General features: G+C 52.1%; 4 protein-coding genes across 4 annotated transcripts; all 4 read left to right on the forward strand.

Annotated features, from left to right (window-relative positions):
- Positions 1 to 321: 321 nt before the first annotated feature.
- Positions 322 to 2327, forward strand: T310_5067 (Proline utilization protein PrnX; the record flags this gene model as incomplete). Its single annotated transcript, XM_013472085.1, has 3 exons — positions 322 to 1330; positions 1405 to 1868; positions 1974 to 2327. 3 exons carry the CDS (start codon positions 322 to 324, stop codon positions 2325 to 2327), a joined length of 1827 nt encoding a protein of 608 aa, XP_013327539.1.
- Positions 2328 to 5383: 3056 nt separating this feature from the next.
- On the forward strand, positions 5384 to 8277 carry T310_5068 (C6 transcription factor (PrnA); the record flags this gene model as incomplete). Its single annotated transcript, XM_013472086.1, has 6 exons — positions 5384 to 5532; positions 5596 to 5730; positions 5788 to 6056; positions 6109 to 6874; positions 6928 to 7098; positions 7149 to 8277. 6 exons carry the CDS (start codon positions 5384 to 5386, stop codon positions 8275 to 8277), a joined length of 2619 nt encoding a protein of 872 aa, XP_013327540.1.
- Positions 8278 to 9084: 807 nt separating this feature from the next.
- T310_5069 (uncharacterized protein) lies at positions 9085 to 11021 on the forward strand (the record flags this gene model as incomplete). Its single annotated transcript, XM_013472087.1, has 5 exons — positions 9085 to 9304; positions 9360 to 9508; positions 9580 to 9754; positions 9800 to 10596; positions 10659 to 11021. 5 exons carry the CDS (start codon positions 9085 to 9087, stop codon positions 11019 to 11021), a joined length of 1704 nt encoding a protein of 567 aa, XP_013327541.1.
- A 598-nt stretch (positions 11022 to 11619) lies between these two features.
- Positions 11620 to 13573, forward strand: T310_5070 (1-pyrroline-5-carboxylate dehydrogenase; the record flags this gene model as incomplete). The annotated part of the gene is made up of 5 exons (XM_013472088.1): positions 11620 to 11760; positions 11816 to 11923; positions 11980 to 12257; positions 12320 to 12388; positions 12445 to 13573. The coding sequence occupies 5 exons, from the start codon at positions 11620 to 11622 to the stop codon at positions 13571 to 13573; spliced, it is 1725 nt and encodes a 574-aa protein (XP_013327542.1).
- Positions 13574 to 17500: the final 3927 nt, after the last annotated feature.

Genomic DNA, 17500 nt, shown 5'->3' on the forward strand with positions numbered 1-17500 from the left:
GATTAATTAGGATTGATAGATTCGTTAACACTATTTGAATATTCTCTGGCAGTCATGTAGTCTGTATACTCCCTGATAAGATAAGATGGCTCGGGGCATCTCCGACGTGTGGAGAGTGGGGCAGTCATCATTCCACATGACTTGCGTCTTCTTCCTGCAGATTGAACTTCTTAAGTTATTTCTTCGCGAGAATTGCACTGGCCTTTTTTTCTTCTTTAATCTAACTGATTACTAGGCAATCTCAACCAAACTAAGGGTGAATTCCATAGCGACATCTACATCGACGTGGACGGTTGTATACACTGCAGGATATTCCCCACCATGCTGCTGCTTCCAGAGAAAGAACTCGCCCACCTGCTGCGCCGTCTGACAACCGAGCAATGCCAGCAGCTGCTCCACGCCCTGTCCGATGCACTGGGCACCTTCTCTGCCCAGACAGTGTCCGCAGCGGAAAAGCTGATCCACCAGCCACTGCGGAGCCACATCGTCACCAGAGACGGGGACACGGCCCTGTTCATGCCCGTGTCGGACACGAGCACGACGGGGATCAAGATAGTCGCCATCCCGGCACAGGGCGGCGGCGTGCAAGGCGTCATCAACGTCCTCTCCCCGCAGGGCAAGCTCATGGGCGTGCTCAGCGCTGCCGAAGTCACGGCGTTTCGAACCGCCCTGGCCACGATGACCCTCTTCACGCGCTGCGTGTCTCTCCCCAAAAGACACATCCTGATCTTCGGCTCTGGTCGACAGGCTGAATGGCACGCGCGACTCGCGCTGCTGCTCGTGCCCGACGAGATCGAGACCATCACGTTCGTCAACCGGGGCCGGAAGAGACTGGAGAAGATTGAGCACGAGGTGCTCCCCGAACTGCGACAGCGCTATCCGAAAATCACCATGAGGGTGCTCGCCAAAGAAGACACCCCGGATTACGACACGCATCTCCGCTCGTTGCTCGCGTCCAGTGACGTCCTCTTCTGCTGCACCCCGTCTACGGAACCCCTCTTTCCGTACGTCTATCTGCAGACTACTGGCAGACAGAGATTTATCTCCCTGATCGGCTCGTACAAGCCGCACATGCAGGAGGTCGACACGGAGACGCTGCTGTCGGGTGGGGGCAGGGTCTATGTCGACTCCAAGGAAGCGTGTCTGGAGGAATCCGGCGAGCTGATCCGGGCTGGCGTCAGAGAGGAGCAGCTCGTCGAGATTGGCGAGCTTTTCGCGGGAGGAAAGACTGTGACTGTGACGCCCTCTCCGGGCGAGAATGTGGTCTTCAAGTGTGTTGGTATGGGCATTATGGACTTGGTCGTTGCTAAGACGCTGCTGAGTATGGCAGGTGAGCTGGGGATTGGCACGCGGGTTGAGTTCTGAAAAAAAGAAGAAGAAGAAGAAGAAGAAAAGAACAAAAAGTACAAGGTATCAAATTTGTTCTTTCAAATAAAAATCCCTTCCCTCCGTTCGGTGTCATGTTTCCTTCCTTCATATACTGCATATCATTGCCCCCTCTCCTCCTTTTCAGCCATCACAGTACACCCAGCCCCCGCATCACCCTCTGCTTTTCTCCTTATTTTATCCGTCCCATGCAACCAGTCCATGACGCCCAAAATGCCATAACCCACACGCATATCGCGATGATGACGATCATGCATCTCAACGCTGGGGACGCGGAAAAAATCGTACCCGCTGTGCGCCAGCGCCGCGTCCCAGAGGACGAGCACCGCGAAGACGAAGACGGTGAGCACGTGCGCGCGCAGCGCCATCATCGGCAGGGCAATGGGCAGCGCGTTCTCGAGCACATGGTCCACGGCGTGCGAGTACACGGTGCTCAGGGCCACGGGCGCCGTGAACCGGTGGTGTTGGCGGTGGATGAGCCGGTAGAGCACCGGGTGGTGCAGCGCGCGATGGGCGTAATAGAAGAGGACTTCGCGGAGGAGCGCGCCCAGGAGGCAGTGCAGCACGACCTCGCTAGGCGCTGGTAGTATGGGACTGACGACGAACATGGTGCGCTCGAACCCGTACCCGCCCAGCAGCGCCAGCAGCGTCACCTGCGAGCAGACGAGGAAGACATGGTTGACGGCAACGACAATGACGCAGTCGAGCACGTCCCACGACGAGGGCTGCTGCTCGGGGGGTTGCAGTTTGCGTTTCGCAGACCACGCCGGCCAGAAAACGTCGATCATCTGATAGACGAATGCGGGGAAAAGCAAGCCGACGACCTGCGCGGCGACGGACACGAGGATCTCGATGACGCCGGGTGGATGGCGGAGACAGAACTCGGCCCATGTTTGCCCCAGGATGTCCATATTAACAAATCTCCGATATGCTTGATCTGACAGATTAATTATATTTGATTAGATTAGATTAGATTAGGGAGATCTGACCTGCAGTCAACATCGAAATGTGGTTGTTGATTGACTCATTGAGTGATCAAGTGTAGTGTATGCAGTGAGACTGTAAAAAGAAAAGTGAATAGAACAATGCATAAATGAATGAATACAGTAGTAAATGAATACAGTATAAGAATGAACAAGCAGGGGTGATATATTCCAACAGTGCTAGAGCCCCAGTCTGTTTGTTGCATCCCTTTCCTTTTTTTGTTTTCGTTCTTTCTTTCTTTATCCGCCAGAATCGATCAATCACGTTACACATGTTCGTTCAGTGGGGATGGTTTTGGTTTTTCCGAGGATTTTATTTTCTTCATCGCAAACAAAGGATGATGGTTCTCCCTGTGGTCAACCGGTCGTCGGGTTTCGTTAGTTAGGTAGTTACGGAGTAGGTAATGTATCTAACCTACCTATGTAACCTATCGATGTACAGTACATGTACATCACTGCCTTATATAGTTGTGATTCGCAACTGGTTAAATTAAGTCCTGCGCAGGCAGTAATAAATAAATAGTACATGGCTGCTTTGACATACCACATGACCTATGCATGTATGTAGTGCAGCAAGCAGGAGCAAGGGACTACCAGAGATAAGGTAGCTTGCAGAAGTGTACATACATGTAGTAATACAGCAGCAGTGCAGCAGGCTGCAGCCAAGATCAGCTGCTATGGCTGCCTTCTGGAGACCGCTCATTCAGCTTTCATCGTTGGTCAAGGGCAAGATATCCTAAGTTGTTATGATCAGAGGCCGGGGCTGATGAGGAAATCAGCAATGTTGTCCAAAAAGGTGGCAGGTGATGCCAGCAAGTTGCTGATTATTTGCCTTTTTTTTTCCCTTTCCGATCAGCTTATGCACAGCATACACCCCATTGAATTGAGCAGAGCTCTCTAACTACATTACATAGCGGTGGCAGGTGATTCACGAATCGCTTTGTAAGCAATTCTAAGCTTGAGGCATCATGTATATCAGGTTGCTCCTCATTCCCATGGATTTTCTTCGGTAGTTCCCTGGATTCCGATACAATCCACTAAACCTCATCCTGCATGTATACAGTGGCCGGTAATACACCAGTGAGACTAGTCGCCAAGAAACCATAGATTCTGGGATATCTCACTTCCTAGTCCCAGCATTGCGGAAAGGAAACGTTTTGGAAGAAGGAAGAACAGATGCATATAATTGTACGAGTAGGTTTTTCTTGTTATGGATGCGATAAATCGGGTACTGGTGAGCAGATTTGCAGACGTAGATGTAGGGTGTAAAATATATCATATACCAATTGAGTTGTGTTGTGCATGGCATTGCATTGCTGTGCAGTGCATTGCTCCTTGCATTTTACTACTATGCTGTAATATACATTGCAGACAGATCTGTATACTATACATACAGTACATGCTGGTCAAAGGTCATGTGAACAAGAGAGGAGGTCTGAATCCAGGTACTCAGGTACTGTACCTTACATATATATATATTTACCACAAGTGTGCTAGCAACACAGTACTAAACTCACCCATCAAAGGTGGGGAGGGGCATGTGTGGAGGGAAGTTGGTCATTACACAGCGAATATGTAATTTGGCAGGTCATTTGAACTGTGCACATGTCATTGAGCCAAGGATAGACTAACTCACTTTCCAATGCAGTGTTTTATTGACAGTCTGAGCTATCCAGATGCAATTTTATTGTGGCACAGCTTTCCTCTCTTGGGGCACGACTGCGAAGACTTCAGCAAAATAAGCGGCTCAATGGTCTAGTTGGTATGATTCATCCTTCGGGAAAACAGATTTTCCCCAGTCTCACCAGTGGCTGAGAGAATGGATGAGGCCCCGGGTTCGAATCCCGGTTGAGCCCAATTCTTTTTAAAAAGAATTTTTTTAAAGCTGAGAAAGCCGGTTTATTTATAGTTCTGCACTCTGAAATTTTTAACGACAATAATTCAACGCCGATGGCTGTCCTTTTTCTTTTCTTTTCTTTCTTTTTTTTTTCGTTCACCTAATCTTTTGCTTTGATTTAAGGGTGAGATGGAGTGATTCGACTTATCTTCTGGAATCTAATTTGCTTGTACTCGTAGTAGCTATCGTCCCAGTAGCTGCAGGAGCAGTCTTCGGATTTACGATAATATCCAGCTCATGCTGTCAAGGAATGCAGTCTACTTCTCATTCACCTGCTATCAGTGTCGCCATCATCTGAGCATGCAGCATGCGGCAGTGGAATTCAATTCTCGATTTCTATTTTATTTCCAAGCTAATTGCCTAGGGTAGAAGATTTGATAGCAGATCACGTTGTGCGTTGCATTATTAATACCAGCACACCCATTGTCGTGAGATCTATCTGGGCTGTCTGCCGGTCTACCCCTAGTTTAGCAGGACGATCAATGTGTCGTTAGCATGCCGAAAATATTCTGCAGGATCAGGTAGCGCTTATGATCTGCAGCATACTGTTGCATAGTGCCTCGATTTGGCCCCCAGGATAATAATAGCATGCTGTGGAGTACGGAGTATCCCCCGTTTAAAGTCTGAGCGCCGCCCAACTAAATCAGAGTCAAAACGAAAAAAATAAATCCGCTATGAAACATTTCTCCAAGACTTTTCCCTCGTGCCTGAGAGATCCTGGAAAAGAAAAAAAAACTAAACTCATAGTATATCAGATATTATCAATTGGCTGCCATTGGCGTATACAGAGCGTCGTCTATAGGTGCTTATCTGCCGATCTATCAGCTTGTCGACAATTGGACAATGTCAGACTGGTTACCTGTTTCGCTGACAAAAACATCATCTAGTCCGTACGGATCTGCCATCCCTACAGCTATCAAGATCATAGTCATAGGACAGGGTTGTATATATAGAACTGCCGTCTTGCCTGCTGATCCTCCACGGCGCCCGCTGATTGGCTGGTGGGGGCGGAGTGCGGGGTGCCGGCCTTATCTGCGGTCGGCCAGTCATGGCCGTTTTTCATCTGCGAACCTACCTCACAACACGCTCTCGCAATCCTGACCCCATGCTCGATTAAATGCATTCTGATGTCGGTGACTGGGGTGTTGGGGTTGCCACCGACGACGTGATTGCTGTCAAGCGGTCCATGGAAGCTCCGCATCCCAATCCGCCCCGGTCGAAGCGGCCCCGTGTCGCCGAGGAGAACCGGAAGAGAGCGGTGAGAGCGTAAGTCAAGCCGCGATTAAACATTGAAAAAAGTGTCAATTGGTGATGTATTGACTGCAATAGATGCGATGGATGTCGGAGAGTCAAGGAGAAGTGCGAAGGCGGCGTGCCTTGTCGGCGATGTCTCCGTTATCAGCGCCAATGCGTCTTCAACACGCCTCCGGACCAGGGAGAGAAGGTCTCCAGATCTCTCGACAGGTAGGCAACACACGCTCTACCTGGAGGATTATCTGGTCATGCTGATTCCAGAAATAGGATCTCCGAACGCACCGCCAGCTTCAGTCGCGATGATGACGCGGAGGCAGAGCGTGTGCGATATATGGAACGCATCTTGGCACACTTCGTGCCCAATATCTCGTTTGACCTGCCGTCCCTGCGCAAAACCGCCGAGGACCTGCAGAAGAAACACCGGGATCAATCCGACTCGGACGGCCCTCCGACACAAGTCGAGGTCGATGACCTCGACGATCTGGCCATCGAAGACGAGGATTTTACCATTCGCGCGCTGCCCGACAACACGATGCGTAAGGTCCAGAGTTTGATTCACGAGTGAGTATGCTGATGATTGATTTTCAGAGTATTCGGGAGAATTCTCCTATCTGAACTTTTCCATGAAGATACGACGAAAGATTGATGAATGGATGAAAAATGCGGCTCAGGAGGTACTCTGCCTTCCGTTCTTTATCAAATTCGGTATTAACATTTCTCAGGATCCCCCAGAGTCAGTGCCATTCGAAGAACGTTGGCGTGCTACTCAGCTCCAGTCGGGCACCGCTCTAGTGTCAGCAGCTATCTCATGCCTGCCGCCTCGCTACGTGGCCGACTTTCTGCTCCAGACGTTTTACAAGTATGCGCAGACCAATAACTTCTACGTGGAAGAGGACTGGCTACGCGAGAAGCTCAGCACTTGCTACAACAATCCCGCCAGTCTCACCTCTAGCGACGCGCCAGCCGTGTGCGCCATTTTGATGGTTCTGGCAATTGGCACGCAGTTCGCCCATATGGATTCTCCCACCCCCGTCAACAAGCTCACGCCCGGATCTTCCGCAGACGACCACCGCTTTTCAGAAGATGAGGTGGGCCTGACCTTCTACAACTTCGCATCCAAGCTGCTACCGGACATAATCGCCACCGCCTCCGTCCGAAGTGTCCAGGCCTGTCTGCTGATGGGAACGTACCTCCTCCCGCTGGATACGTCGGGGCTTTCTTACACCTATTTCGGCCTTGCGCTCAAGCTGGCCATTCAGAACGGCATGCACCGGAAATACTCTGGAGAAGATCTGGACCCGCACATGCTCGAAGTCCGAAACCGAGTTTTCTGGACCGCTTACACGCTTGAAAAGTAGGCCACTTACTTGCTCTTATTTTTCGCTAGGGCCTGACTAACCGATACAGACGTATCAGTATTCTACATGGCAGGCCGGCGTCGATCACCGATGCTGACGTGGATGCGGATTTGCCGGTCGACCTGCCCAGCCTACGACCGCAGACTCAAGTGTCCAACTTCACTAACATGGTGGCCCTGATCACGTTGACGCTGAAGCTCGGAGAAATTGCCAACGAGATGTTAGTCCCACCGAATCAATTCCTAGAGCGTTCAGCTGACGGGTTGACAGATCTTCATTGCGAAAATGCCGGAAATGGCAGCAACCGGGGTGTCTGGAGAAATTGCTCACGCAGCGGAAACAACTCATCGAATGGTGGGCCACGTTGCCGGAAGAGACGTACTGTCGTGACTTGAATCCGGCCGGCGGACTCTTTCGATCCAACGTCCATCTCAAGCTCGACTACTGCCTGACCCGAATCTTTATTGGACGGCCGTTCCTCTTCAGCAACGTGAAGGGTATTAATCCGGCGTCATCCGGTGGCACGTCCCAGGCTTCGGTTAATAGCCGATCCAAGACTCGTTCAGTCTTGGTCACGGACTGCGTCGAAGCGGCGCTCGAGATTGTCGATCTGTGTCGACTGCTGCGGGACGAGACGGGTCTTGCTCGGGCGTCTTATACCGAGTTCAGCTCCTGTCGGGCCGCACTCCTTGTCATCCTCGCGCAGAGTTTAACAAAGCGGACGGAGCGTCTCCGGAATGCTCTATCACAAGGGATGGGATTGATCAAGATCATGTCGATGGGGGTGGGATCGGCACGGTCGGCGGTCAATGTGATTGAGGCGCTGGAGCGTGCGATCCGTCGCCTGGACGACTGGAGTGAATCGCAGGCCCAGAATCGCCAGGACGTGGTCGACTCTGGCTATGAGCGGTTCAAGAACTGGGAGATGTTGTGGAAGACGGGGCCGATTTCGCCCGCCACAAGCGCGACAACAGCAACGGCGACGACGACCAACATCGCCGGCCAGATTCCAAGAACATCGGGCGGTGCTGCGCCACCGCCTTCACTGTCCTCAGCGGCTGCCGCTGCTCCAATGGATGTTGGCAACAGCAGCAACAGCAGCAGTAATGGACCAGAACCGCACAGCCAGAACGACACCACCACAGCCCAGGTCGGCAGCACTAGCAGCACAGGTGCTCCGATGCCACAGGTGGACTTTGGCCATTCACCGGCAGGATCCGCAGCCCAACCACCGCATTTCGGGTTTGACGGGTTTATCTCGAACTTCCCGCAGGAGCTGGACGAATTTGCCGCCATCCCGTGTTTTGACGCCGAGGTGTCGCACGGCGTCAGCGGGGAGGTGGACGGCGGACAGGGGGAGAGTAATGATGGGAGGTGGATGCCATTTATGACGGATTGACATGGTATACTATCGCATGGATGGAGTTTGGTTCGTGTACTGAGATGCTTTTGTTGGTTGGATTTGGTTACTGTATTAGAGATACCATTGTTATTATACCATTATTGTTGTGTCTTTTTTTTTTTGATTTTTACAAATTTGTCATGATGCTGTACATTGTGCTGCATGGGATATTATTCATCAGCAGGACATATCAGACATGATAGCGAGTTATATTTTTACACGATGAATATATATAATCAGCTCAAAGCACCAATCATGTCAGCCATGTCATGTGATAAGACAACTGTCGTCCAGGAACCTCGCAGATCTCACAGCGGATCTCGCAGCACGAATTTCGGCAATACTGCTGCTGCTGCTGCTGCTGATATCGGATAAGTGAGGATTATTTCGGCTATCTCAGTCTGATTTCGACAGGAAGCCCGGTGAACCAGAACCACCGGGCCACCGGATCCCGAGCCGGTCGCTGTGCTGTCGATCGGCAGAGATTGACTGGATAATCATTCCCCGCGTGTCCGAGCTATTCTTAGCGGCTATCACCGGCGCAGAAACAACGGCTTCAACCTTCGATCCTTCTCCTGGCTACGCAACCTTATTCTGCAAACGGAAGAGGGAGCGTGGAGAAAAATTTCGCAGGGCCAAACTCCGTATTATTCCCTATCGCAATACCCACAGCTGGCCCTTCTCCACAAACCCGCCCCCCGCAGCAGCAGGTTGCACATTTAAATAAATCATCATGCTCGCACTCTGGAATTCGTCCAGAAACCAGCCCCTCTCGGGTTCGCGTCCTTTCTTCGTGCGTCCACCATGACCGTCAGCGGAACACCAAAGGCCATGGAAGAGGCCAAGATCGAGCTCCAGCAGACCGACTATCCGCCTGTGTGGAAGGGTGAGGTCAACGGCGTGAATGCCGGCCAGACCCATCGCGGCCTGACCAGTCGCCATATCCAGTTCCTTGCCCTGGGAGGTTGCATTGGGACGGGCCTCTTCGTCGGGTCGGGAGCGACGCTGTCTACGGTTGGGCCTGGTGAGCAGTCCAGATTGTAGAGCTGCTAGACTATCTGTGTGCTGACTCTTCAAAGCGCCCTTGTTTATGGGATATCTGGCCATGTCGACCGTCGTTTGGGCCATCATGAATGTCTTGGGCGAGATGAGCACGTACATGCCCGTGAAAGGGGTCTCAGTGCCGTACTTGGTCAACCGCTTTACGGAGCCTAGCCTGGGCTTTGCAGTGGGTGGGTAGCTAGATATTTCTTTGGAGTTGATTACTGCATTGGTTTACCTGGACTGACTGTCCCGCAGGATACAATTATTGGTAGGAGAAAATATTTGGCCAGCATCGGGGTCATCCAGCTAATCGGCGTCAGGTACTCGTTTTCCATGTTGATCGCCTCCGAAGTCACCGCCGCCTCTCTCGTGATCGAATATTGGACGACCGAGGTGCCCGTGGCGGTCTGGATCACCATCATTCTTGCTGGTATGTCGACCTTGATGATTGAGACGACTATGCTGATAACGACAGTGATCCTCATCCTCAACATTATCGCGGTCTCCTTCTTCGGCGAAGCGGAATTCTGGTTCGCGTCGATCAAGATCATCACCATCATTGGCCTTATCATCCTGGGGATCGTCCTTTTCTTCGGAGGCGGGCCTAACCACGACCGGTTGGGGTTCCGGTACTGGAACAATCCTGGTGCCTTCAAGCCGTACTTGGTTGACGGCGACACGGGGCGTTTTCTGGCCTTCTGGACGGCGTTCATCAAGTCCGGTTTTGCCTTTATCTTCTCCCCCGAGCTGATCACGACTGCCGCCGGAGAAGCGGCCTCGCCACGTCGCAACATCCCCAAGGCCACCAGGCGGTTCATCTACCGGCTGATGGCGTTTTACATCCTGGGCACGTTGGTCATCGGCGTCACGGTTGCGTACAACGACCCCAACCTGCTGTCGGGGGTGCAGAATAGCAGCTCCAACGCCGGCGCGAGTCCCTTTGTCATTGGCATCCAGAATGCCGGCATCAAGGGTCTCAACCACGTCATCAACGCGGCGATCCTCACATCGGCGTGGTCGTCGGGCAATTCGTGGCTGTTTGCGGGCTCGCGGACCCTCTACTCGCTGGCCTGTGCCGGCCAGGCGCCCAAGATCTTTGCCGTGTGCAATCGCAAGGGCATCCCGTACGTGGCGGTGCTGTGCACCTTTGCCATCGGATGTCTCTCATATCTGAACGTGTCGAGTTCGGGCGCCAACGTGTTCTACTGGTTTACCAACATCACTACTGTAGGCGGCTTCATCTCGTGGATTGTCTTGCTGATCGCGTACTTGGTAAGTAGCGTGCAGAGACCATACTACAGTCCTCGAACGACCCCCAAAGCTAACTGACATAGCGATTCCGCGGAGCCATGCAATTCAACGGCATGCTGGGCAGGCTCCCATTCAAGACGCCCCTGCAGCCGTACACGACGTACTACGCGCTGCTGATCGTGTCGCTGCTCGCCCTGACGAACGGCTACGCCGTCTTCTTCCCCGGCAACTTCACCGCGTCCGGGTTTTTGGTGTCGTACATTGTCTTCGCCATCTTCCTGGCCCTGTATCTGGGGCACAAGCTCTGGTTCCGCACGCCGTGGCTGATGAAGGTGTCGGAGATCGATGTGGTGTCCGGCGTCGATGAGATTGACCGGATGACGGAGGAGGACCAGGAGAGGGTTCCTCGAAACTGGCTGGAGAGGTTCTGGTTCTGGCTTGCTTAGATTATAGAAAGGGTCTGTGTATAGAAAGGGTCCATGAAGAGTATCTTAGATTAGAGGCTACTCCGTACAGTATATAGAAGGATAGATTAGGGATGGCTGGCTGAATGGAAGATTGCTTCAAACAGAGTATCTGACTGTGAAGCTCTTTGCATTAGGTAACAGATTCATCCCCGCAAAAGCCAGTTGTGGGGAAGCACGTTGATGAAGCCAAGAATAATTAATGTGCTGTTTTATCATCATTGTTATCGCTTATCGCGATGACTTCATTCCCGGCAACCGGCCCGGTCGACTGTCCCGCCCGGAAGCTTCCCCCGCCGTGCAACATCAGTTTAATTAATAGCAAGCAGAGCTCTGAGAACATGTGCTCTGCAGCTTATCGCTGGCTGATCACAGCTCAGGCCTGGATCTGATCGCGCATAAGGCTGGTCTGGCTGTGTCCTTTTTTTTTTTATTTGCCTTTCGATTGATTAATTACTTCCAGCCGGACGGACAGACTGATAACGTATAACGTCACCGCCTCCGTCACTCGGTCATCCACGCAGCTTCGAAAGTTTCTCGTACAGCATTGAGGTTGGAATAAACAGCTGCAGCAGATAAAATGGGTTTCTATTCAACAGTGGCCGTCGCTGCCCGATCGCGGCCGTTTGGCAGCCTCAGGCTCGCTGCTCGCTCACACAGCGTGCGGGGGATGGGCACGTTTGCCAGCTTCAGGATTCCTCCAGTCAACAATGAGCCGAACGTGAGTATTTAACTGCCTGAATACTGTTAGACATCTGTGGCGTTGACTCTGATAGAAACACTATGCGCCTGGATCGCCCGACCGGAAAGGCCTGCAAGATGCCCTCGCCAGGGTTAAGCAGGCAGCGCCGCTTAACATTCCTTTGGTGATTGGGGGGAAGGAGGTGCGTTCATCGATGAAGAAGTACCTTCTGTACATCGACCGTCTGACGCTTCGCAGGTCAAAAGCTCTGGCACTTTGACACAACCAAATCCGTCTACACGCAGTCCGCTGGCCACCTACTCCAACGCGACCAAGGAGGATGTCAAGGCCGCGATCGACGCTGCCCTGACAGCGCGGAAATCGTGGGCAGCAACCCCCTTCGCAGACCGCGCCAGCATCTTCCTTAAGGCGGCCGATCTGATCTCCACCAAGTATCGCTACGACCTCATGGCCCTGACGATGGCTGGCCAGGGCAAGAATGCCTGGCAGGCCGAGATCGATGCGGCGGCCGAGCTGTGTGACTTTTTCAGGCACGTCCCTGTCGACATTGGTGTTGTCAAGGTGCTAACGAACCCAGATTTGGCGTGAAATATGCCGCAGAACTGTATGCGCAGCAGCCAGAACACCATTCCCCGGGTGTCTGGAAGTAAGTTACTTCCATTGTATTCAATTCAGGTGTCAGGACTGTGACTGACTGGTCAGCCGTCTGGAATACCGCCCCCTCGAAGGCTTCGTCTACGCCATCAGCCCGTTCAACTTCACCGCCATCGGAGGGAACCTCGCGGGCGCCCCGGCCCTGGTGGGCAACGTCGTCATCTGGAAGCCCTCGCCCTCCGCCATCGCGTCCGGCCATCTCGTCCACCAGATCCTGCTGGAGGCGGGCCTGCCCCCCAACGTCATCCAGTTCGTGCCCGGCGACGCGGTCGACGTGACCAAGACGGTGCTGAACCACCCCGAATTCGCGGCTCTGCACTTCACCGGCAGCACCAGCGTGTTCCGCGAGCTGTACGGCCGCATCGCCAGCGGCGTGGCCGAGGGCAAGTACCGCAGCTACCCGCGCATCGTCGGCGAAACAGGCGGCAAGAACTTCCACCTCATCCACAAGAGCGCCGACATCCGGAATGCCGTGGTGCAGACTGTCCGGGGCGCATTCGAATTCCAGGGCCAGAAATGCAGCGCCACCTCTCGCGTCTACGTCGCAGCGTCTGTGGCCGATGAGTTCCAGAAGCAGCTCGTGGACGAGGTGAAGCAGATCAAGGTGGGCGACCCGTCCGACTTCACCAACTTCTGCGGCCCCGTCATCCACGAGGCAGCCTTCAACAAGCTGGCGCGGGTCATCGACGACGCGAAGAAGGACCCGGAGCTGGAGCTGCTGGCCGGCGGTAGCTACGACTCGTCGCAGGGCTGGTTCATCCAGCCGACCATCTACCGGACGCAGAACCCGAACCACCCGCTGCTCTCGCGCGAGCTGTTCGGCCCGATCCTGACGCTGTACGTCTACGACGACGCCTCCGACTCGGGCTTCGCCGACGTCTGCGCCCTGATCGAGCAGACGAGCGAGTACGGGCTGACGGGGTCGGTGTTCGCGCAGGACCGCGCTGCGATCCGCTTCGCCGAGGACGCGCTGCGCAACGCCGCCGGCAATTTCTACATCAACTGCAAGAGCACCGGCGCCGTCGTCGGCCAGCAGCCGTTTGGCGGGTCGCGGGCCAGCGGCACCAACGATAAAGCCGGCAGCGCGAACCTGTTGGCGCGGTTCGTGAGCCTGCGGTCTGTCAAAGAGGAGTTTTTCCCGACGTATAAGGTCGGGTATCCGAGTAATGAGCCATAGTTTACTCACCCTTCAACACTTACAATGCTTTTTGAGGAGGCCACTGTACTCTCTGGCGCTTTTGACGATGCGTATGTATGTATGTAGGGACTGTCTATGGACTGTTTTGAGGGCGTCCTGGTTGGACATAGTTTTTTCTTTCGGTTGTTTTTGCATTGTGTACTGTACTGCACATGTGCTTTCAAAATGCAGATTCTCATGGATGGGCGTTATAGTTCAAGTCACATTTCTTCGATTGATAATTTCAGATAATGGGCTACAAAGGCAATTGGAATACATGATCAATAGCACTACCAGAACTACCTCCCTACATACTCAGCTCGATACCTCTCGTCCCAGCATGCCCAACAAACGCAAAAAGCGAACGACAGGATACATATATTTTCTGATGGCTGATTTCTGTTAGACAAATATGCTGTATATGAATGACATTCTCGAGACGGATGATTGCTAATATAATAAAATAAGTATTCACCCTTCGTAGATAGCTGATCTGCATTAAATAATTGATGAAAACATATAAATAACAAATCACATTGGACGGTGCACTTTGGACGGATTATATAGATTCTTACCAGGCAGCTTGGTGGTGGTGTTGTGTTCACCGTCGCCGTTCCTCCCGCGTAAACGCTATTGTCTACCACTGCCTGCCTCGAAATATCTTTAATGCATGCGTTGGTACTGGATGGGTACCAAATGTGAAGCCAGTTGCACCGTGGGGGGCACAAACGTCAAGCGAGCGCAGCAGGAGCCACATAGGACATGCGAAAAGTGACGAACGGGTTGTACCGGATCAATATAGCGGGGAGTATGGTACGCCATCGCGAATTAACCATATGGTTTGGGATCATGGCGGACGATGAGAGGTGCGGAGGACACAGTTTCACAAGAACATACACCCATGCATCGCAGGGCGGACGAACGCTGGCGGCATAGAAGATGGCGTTTGGTGCCAAACAAGACGCAGAAACTTCCACTGAGCGAATGTCTGAGCATCCGGATGTCCGCCTCAGGGCACCGCGAAGGGGATTGCCCTCGGGGTCTCCGTCACGCCAGTCTCCAGGATCTCGATTTACATGCAACGCCATGAGAGTCTGCGACAAGGGGGAATGTGGTATACGGGAACTCCGGCATAGTTGAAGGTGAGACATGGCTCATCAGCAGGCGTCGGATTCTCAACTTTGTCAGCCAACACCGCTCGTACGTTCCACTGAGAAAGACGCCCATTCGTTGCCTAACAGAGCATCTTTCAAATCTGAACGCTTCTTTCCCGTGCCATTCTCGTCTTCTGCTCGGAGATAAGCGCATTTGACTTTAATAGCCAGCGCGAAGTCAAATTTGAGAATGCGTATGCCGTCGAAGGTTGCGGTATGTTCGTTTAAGTGTTGGAATCCCAGGCTGTTAGGTATGCTCATATATGCCGCCCTGAATTCCTTCAGAAACTAGACGGTGTAACCAAAACTCTTTGTCGGGTGACCATCATTTCTGGCTCTGGACGGAGTGAGGTTTGGCGCCAGGAGTAAGTTGAATACGGTGGTATATCAAATTGGTCTGAGGCAGAGTGTCCAAGCGATCTCTGTAGAGGTGCCGCCATGTATACAAGAGGCATGGAACATCGTAGCGGCAATCCTTGGGAACAAGGGAGCTCAGCGTCGGCCAGAGATTTCGATCTGCTAAGCGGTCGTCAAGAAACTCTCTGAGTGGTTGGGAAGGGAGCACGGGGATTGTCACAGGGAGATATCGATGAAAGCAAAGAGTGAGGTTGTTGTGTAAGAGATTGGGAGGAAACACTAGGAGCTCTAACAGAGAATACTGAAGGAGAACATGCATATGCTCCTTGCCTCAGGATAGCGGCCTCACCAAATTGCAGTCATATGCCGTCTCCTTTCCCATCATGGTCGCTCTAGGAACGAGTACCGGAGGATTGGGTCCGCTTTTGTCGGATTTTCCTCCCACAACGGATCGGAAATCGCTGAAGATCGCCGAGATTGGAACCTCCGTACCTCTGGAACTGGTTTGCCGATACTACTGCACTGGTGTTGAATAATTGCTAGATATATCGACAGAGCTGTATATAGGACTGGCGTCGACTATATAAATTCTGTCGGATGTCCTTGCAACACGGTGTCAGGCCATGATAGATGTACAACCAAGCGCGGGTAAACGGCGGGAGTAACTATGACTCAAGACGCACTTCATTAATAGGAATGCTCGTGGTAGCTACCGTTGCTATCCAGCTAAACACAAGCCCCCGTACCTCAATCTAGAGATAGAGGGAGATAGGTTTGGGGCTGGAGCCATGACGTGTGTCAGAACGTGGAATCCCAAGATCTTCAGGAAGGCCTTCATGTGAAATTGTGAATCAAAGAAGTGGGGTAACTTCGTTAAGGCCCAGACTAATGCTCTGCACTCCAGTTCTGTAGCCCAGTAATTCTTTTCGGCTGCATGTAATAAGCGAGAGAGAAAGACGACTGGGTGTTCTATGTCATCAGCACCAATTTGATGAACCGAGGCTCCATATCCCCATTCCTTGCTTCCATCAACGTAGAGGATAAAAGGTTTGGTGAAGTCGGGATATTCGAGGACAGGGGCGGAAATAATGAGGCCCTTCAAGATGTCCCAGGCGCGTTTAGCGTTGGAGAGGTGGTGAAAGTCGTCAGTACTGTCGGCAAATGTGCAAACACCATAAGTTTGCCCTTGTCTTTTTATCACCACCTTCTTTCTGTACGATATTCAAGAGCGTGGGATATTTGGGTGTACTGCAAGTCATGAGCGCGGCGATCCATGTTTTCAGAGGGTGTGAGTTGGTGAGAAGTAGCTGCGATTTCCTTGCAATGCTTGTCCAAATTGGCGTAAATATATCATATAGGTTATTGGAATTTCTGAACAGGCTTGAATGATCCAGGCCACCTGTCATCATTTGCATTGAGAGACTGGACCCTTGTGTCTTCTTCCACGAGATTCAAATATCGGCGAAGCTCTGATGATGAATTGACAATATTTTGAGCTTCTTCCCATTTTTTGTTCAGTCCGTAGATTCCCTTGTCACGCACTAGCCAGTCCGTCTGAGCATCAGAGTAGAGGCCAAATAGCTCGCAACAAATCAAACTGGGTATCAGTAATGTCGGATCCTAATTCCATCTCATTCAGGTCGCGCTCTGAAAAAAAAAAAGGCGAGTTGGTGCGTTTCACTTGCAAAGTTCGAGAAGTGGTGCTTTTATCTTTTTTCCTGCTCAGGTTTTTTTTTCCCCATCATACATCCCCACCCTTCTGCATTGAGAAGCTCCAACTTCCTCTGTCGTGGGACAGCATAAGAACAGCGGTTGAAGAGATATAAAGTGAGGTAGATTGACGGTTTCTTCGTCTGAACTCCACGTCGCAAGTCGGGCAACCGATGGATGATGGGGCGATTGCCTGAGCTTGCATTTCTTCGCAGCGTGTTCAACTCCGAATTACGCCGTGACGACAAGGAGACCAAATGATATTGCATGGTTCGTATGTAACACACCTGGTTAATAATGGTCTGACTGACTCTGATCATGGGACGATCAGCTCGAGGAATGTACTGTACATTGCTTGGGCGTTATAGCGAAACTCTTCAGTCGTCTCAATCGCTACCTCAAGATTCAAAGGATAAAGCTCCCATTGAATTTTCCTCGAGAAGTTGACCCCGAGGTTCAGAAATCCGTCCGTCCTCCCCCCCTTTGGATTGTTAAGATAGTATTTCATGATGGAGTGCTGCTGAGAAATACCATGAAAGTTCTGGAGAAGTTGGGTTCCGCGTCACTTGTTGTCCCGCTCGTCGTATAATAATGCGGCGCTTCTTCTTCGTATGCTCTTCTGTTTGCTTCCCCAGGGGCCAACCGTGCCTCGTCTGGGACCCAGGTACCACGACTGTCGTATCCTCGAGCCGAATATCTCTCTCTG

Source organism: Rasamsonia emersonii (assembly GCF_000968595.1).
Source record: "Rasamsonia emersonii CBS 393.64 chromosome Unknown ctg1118621760225, whole genome shotgun sequence".
In the NCBI taxonomy this organism is placed as follows: Eukaryota; Fungi; Ascomycota; class Eurotiomycetes; order Eurotiales; family Trichocomaceae; genus Rasamsonia; species Rasamsonia emersonii.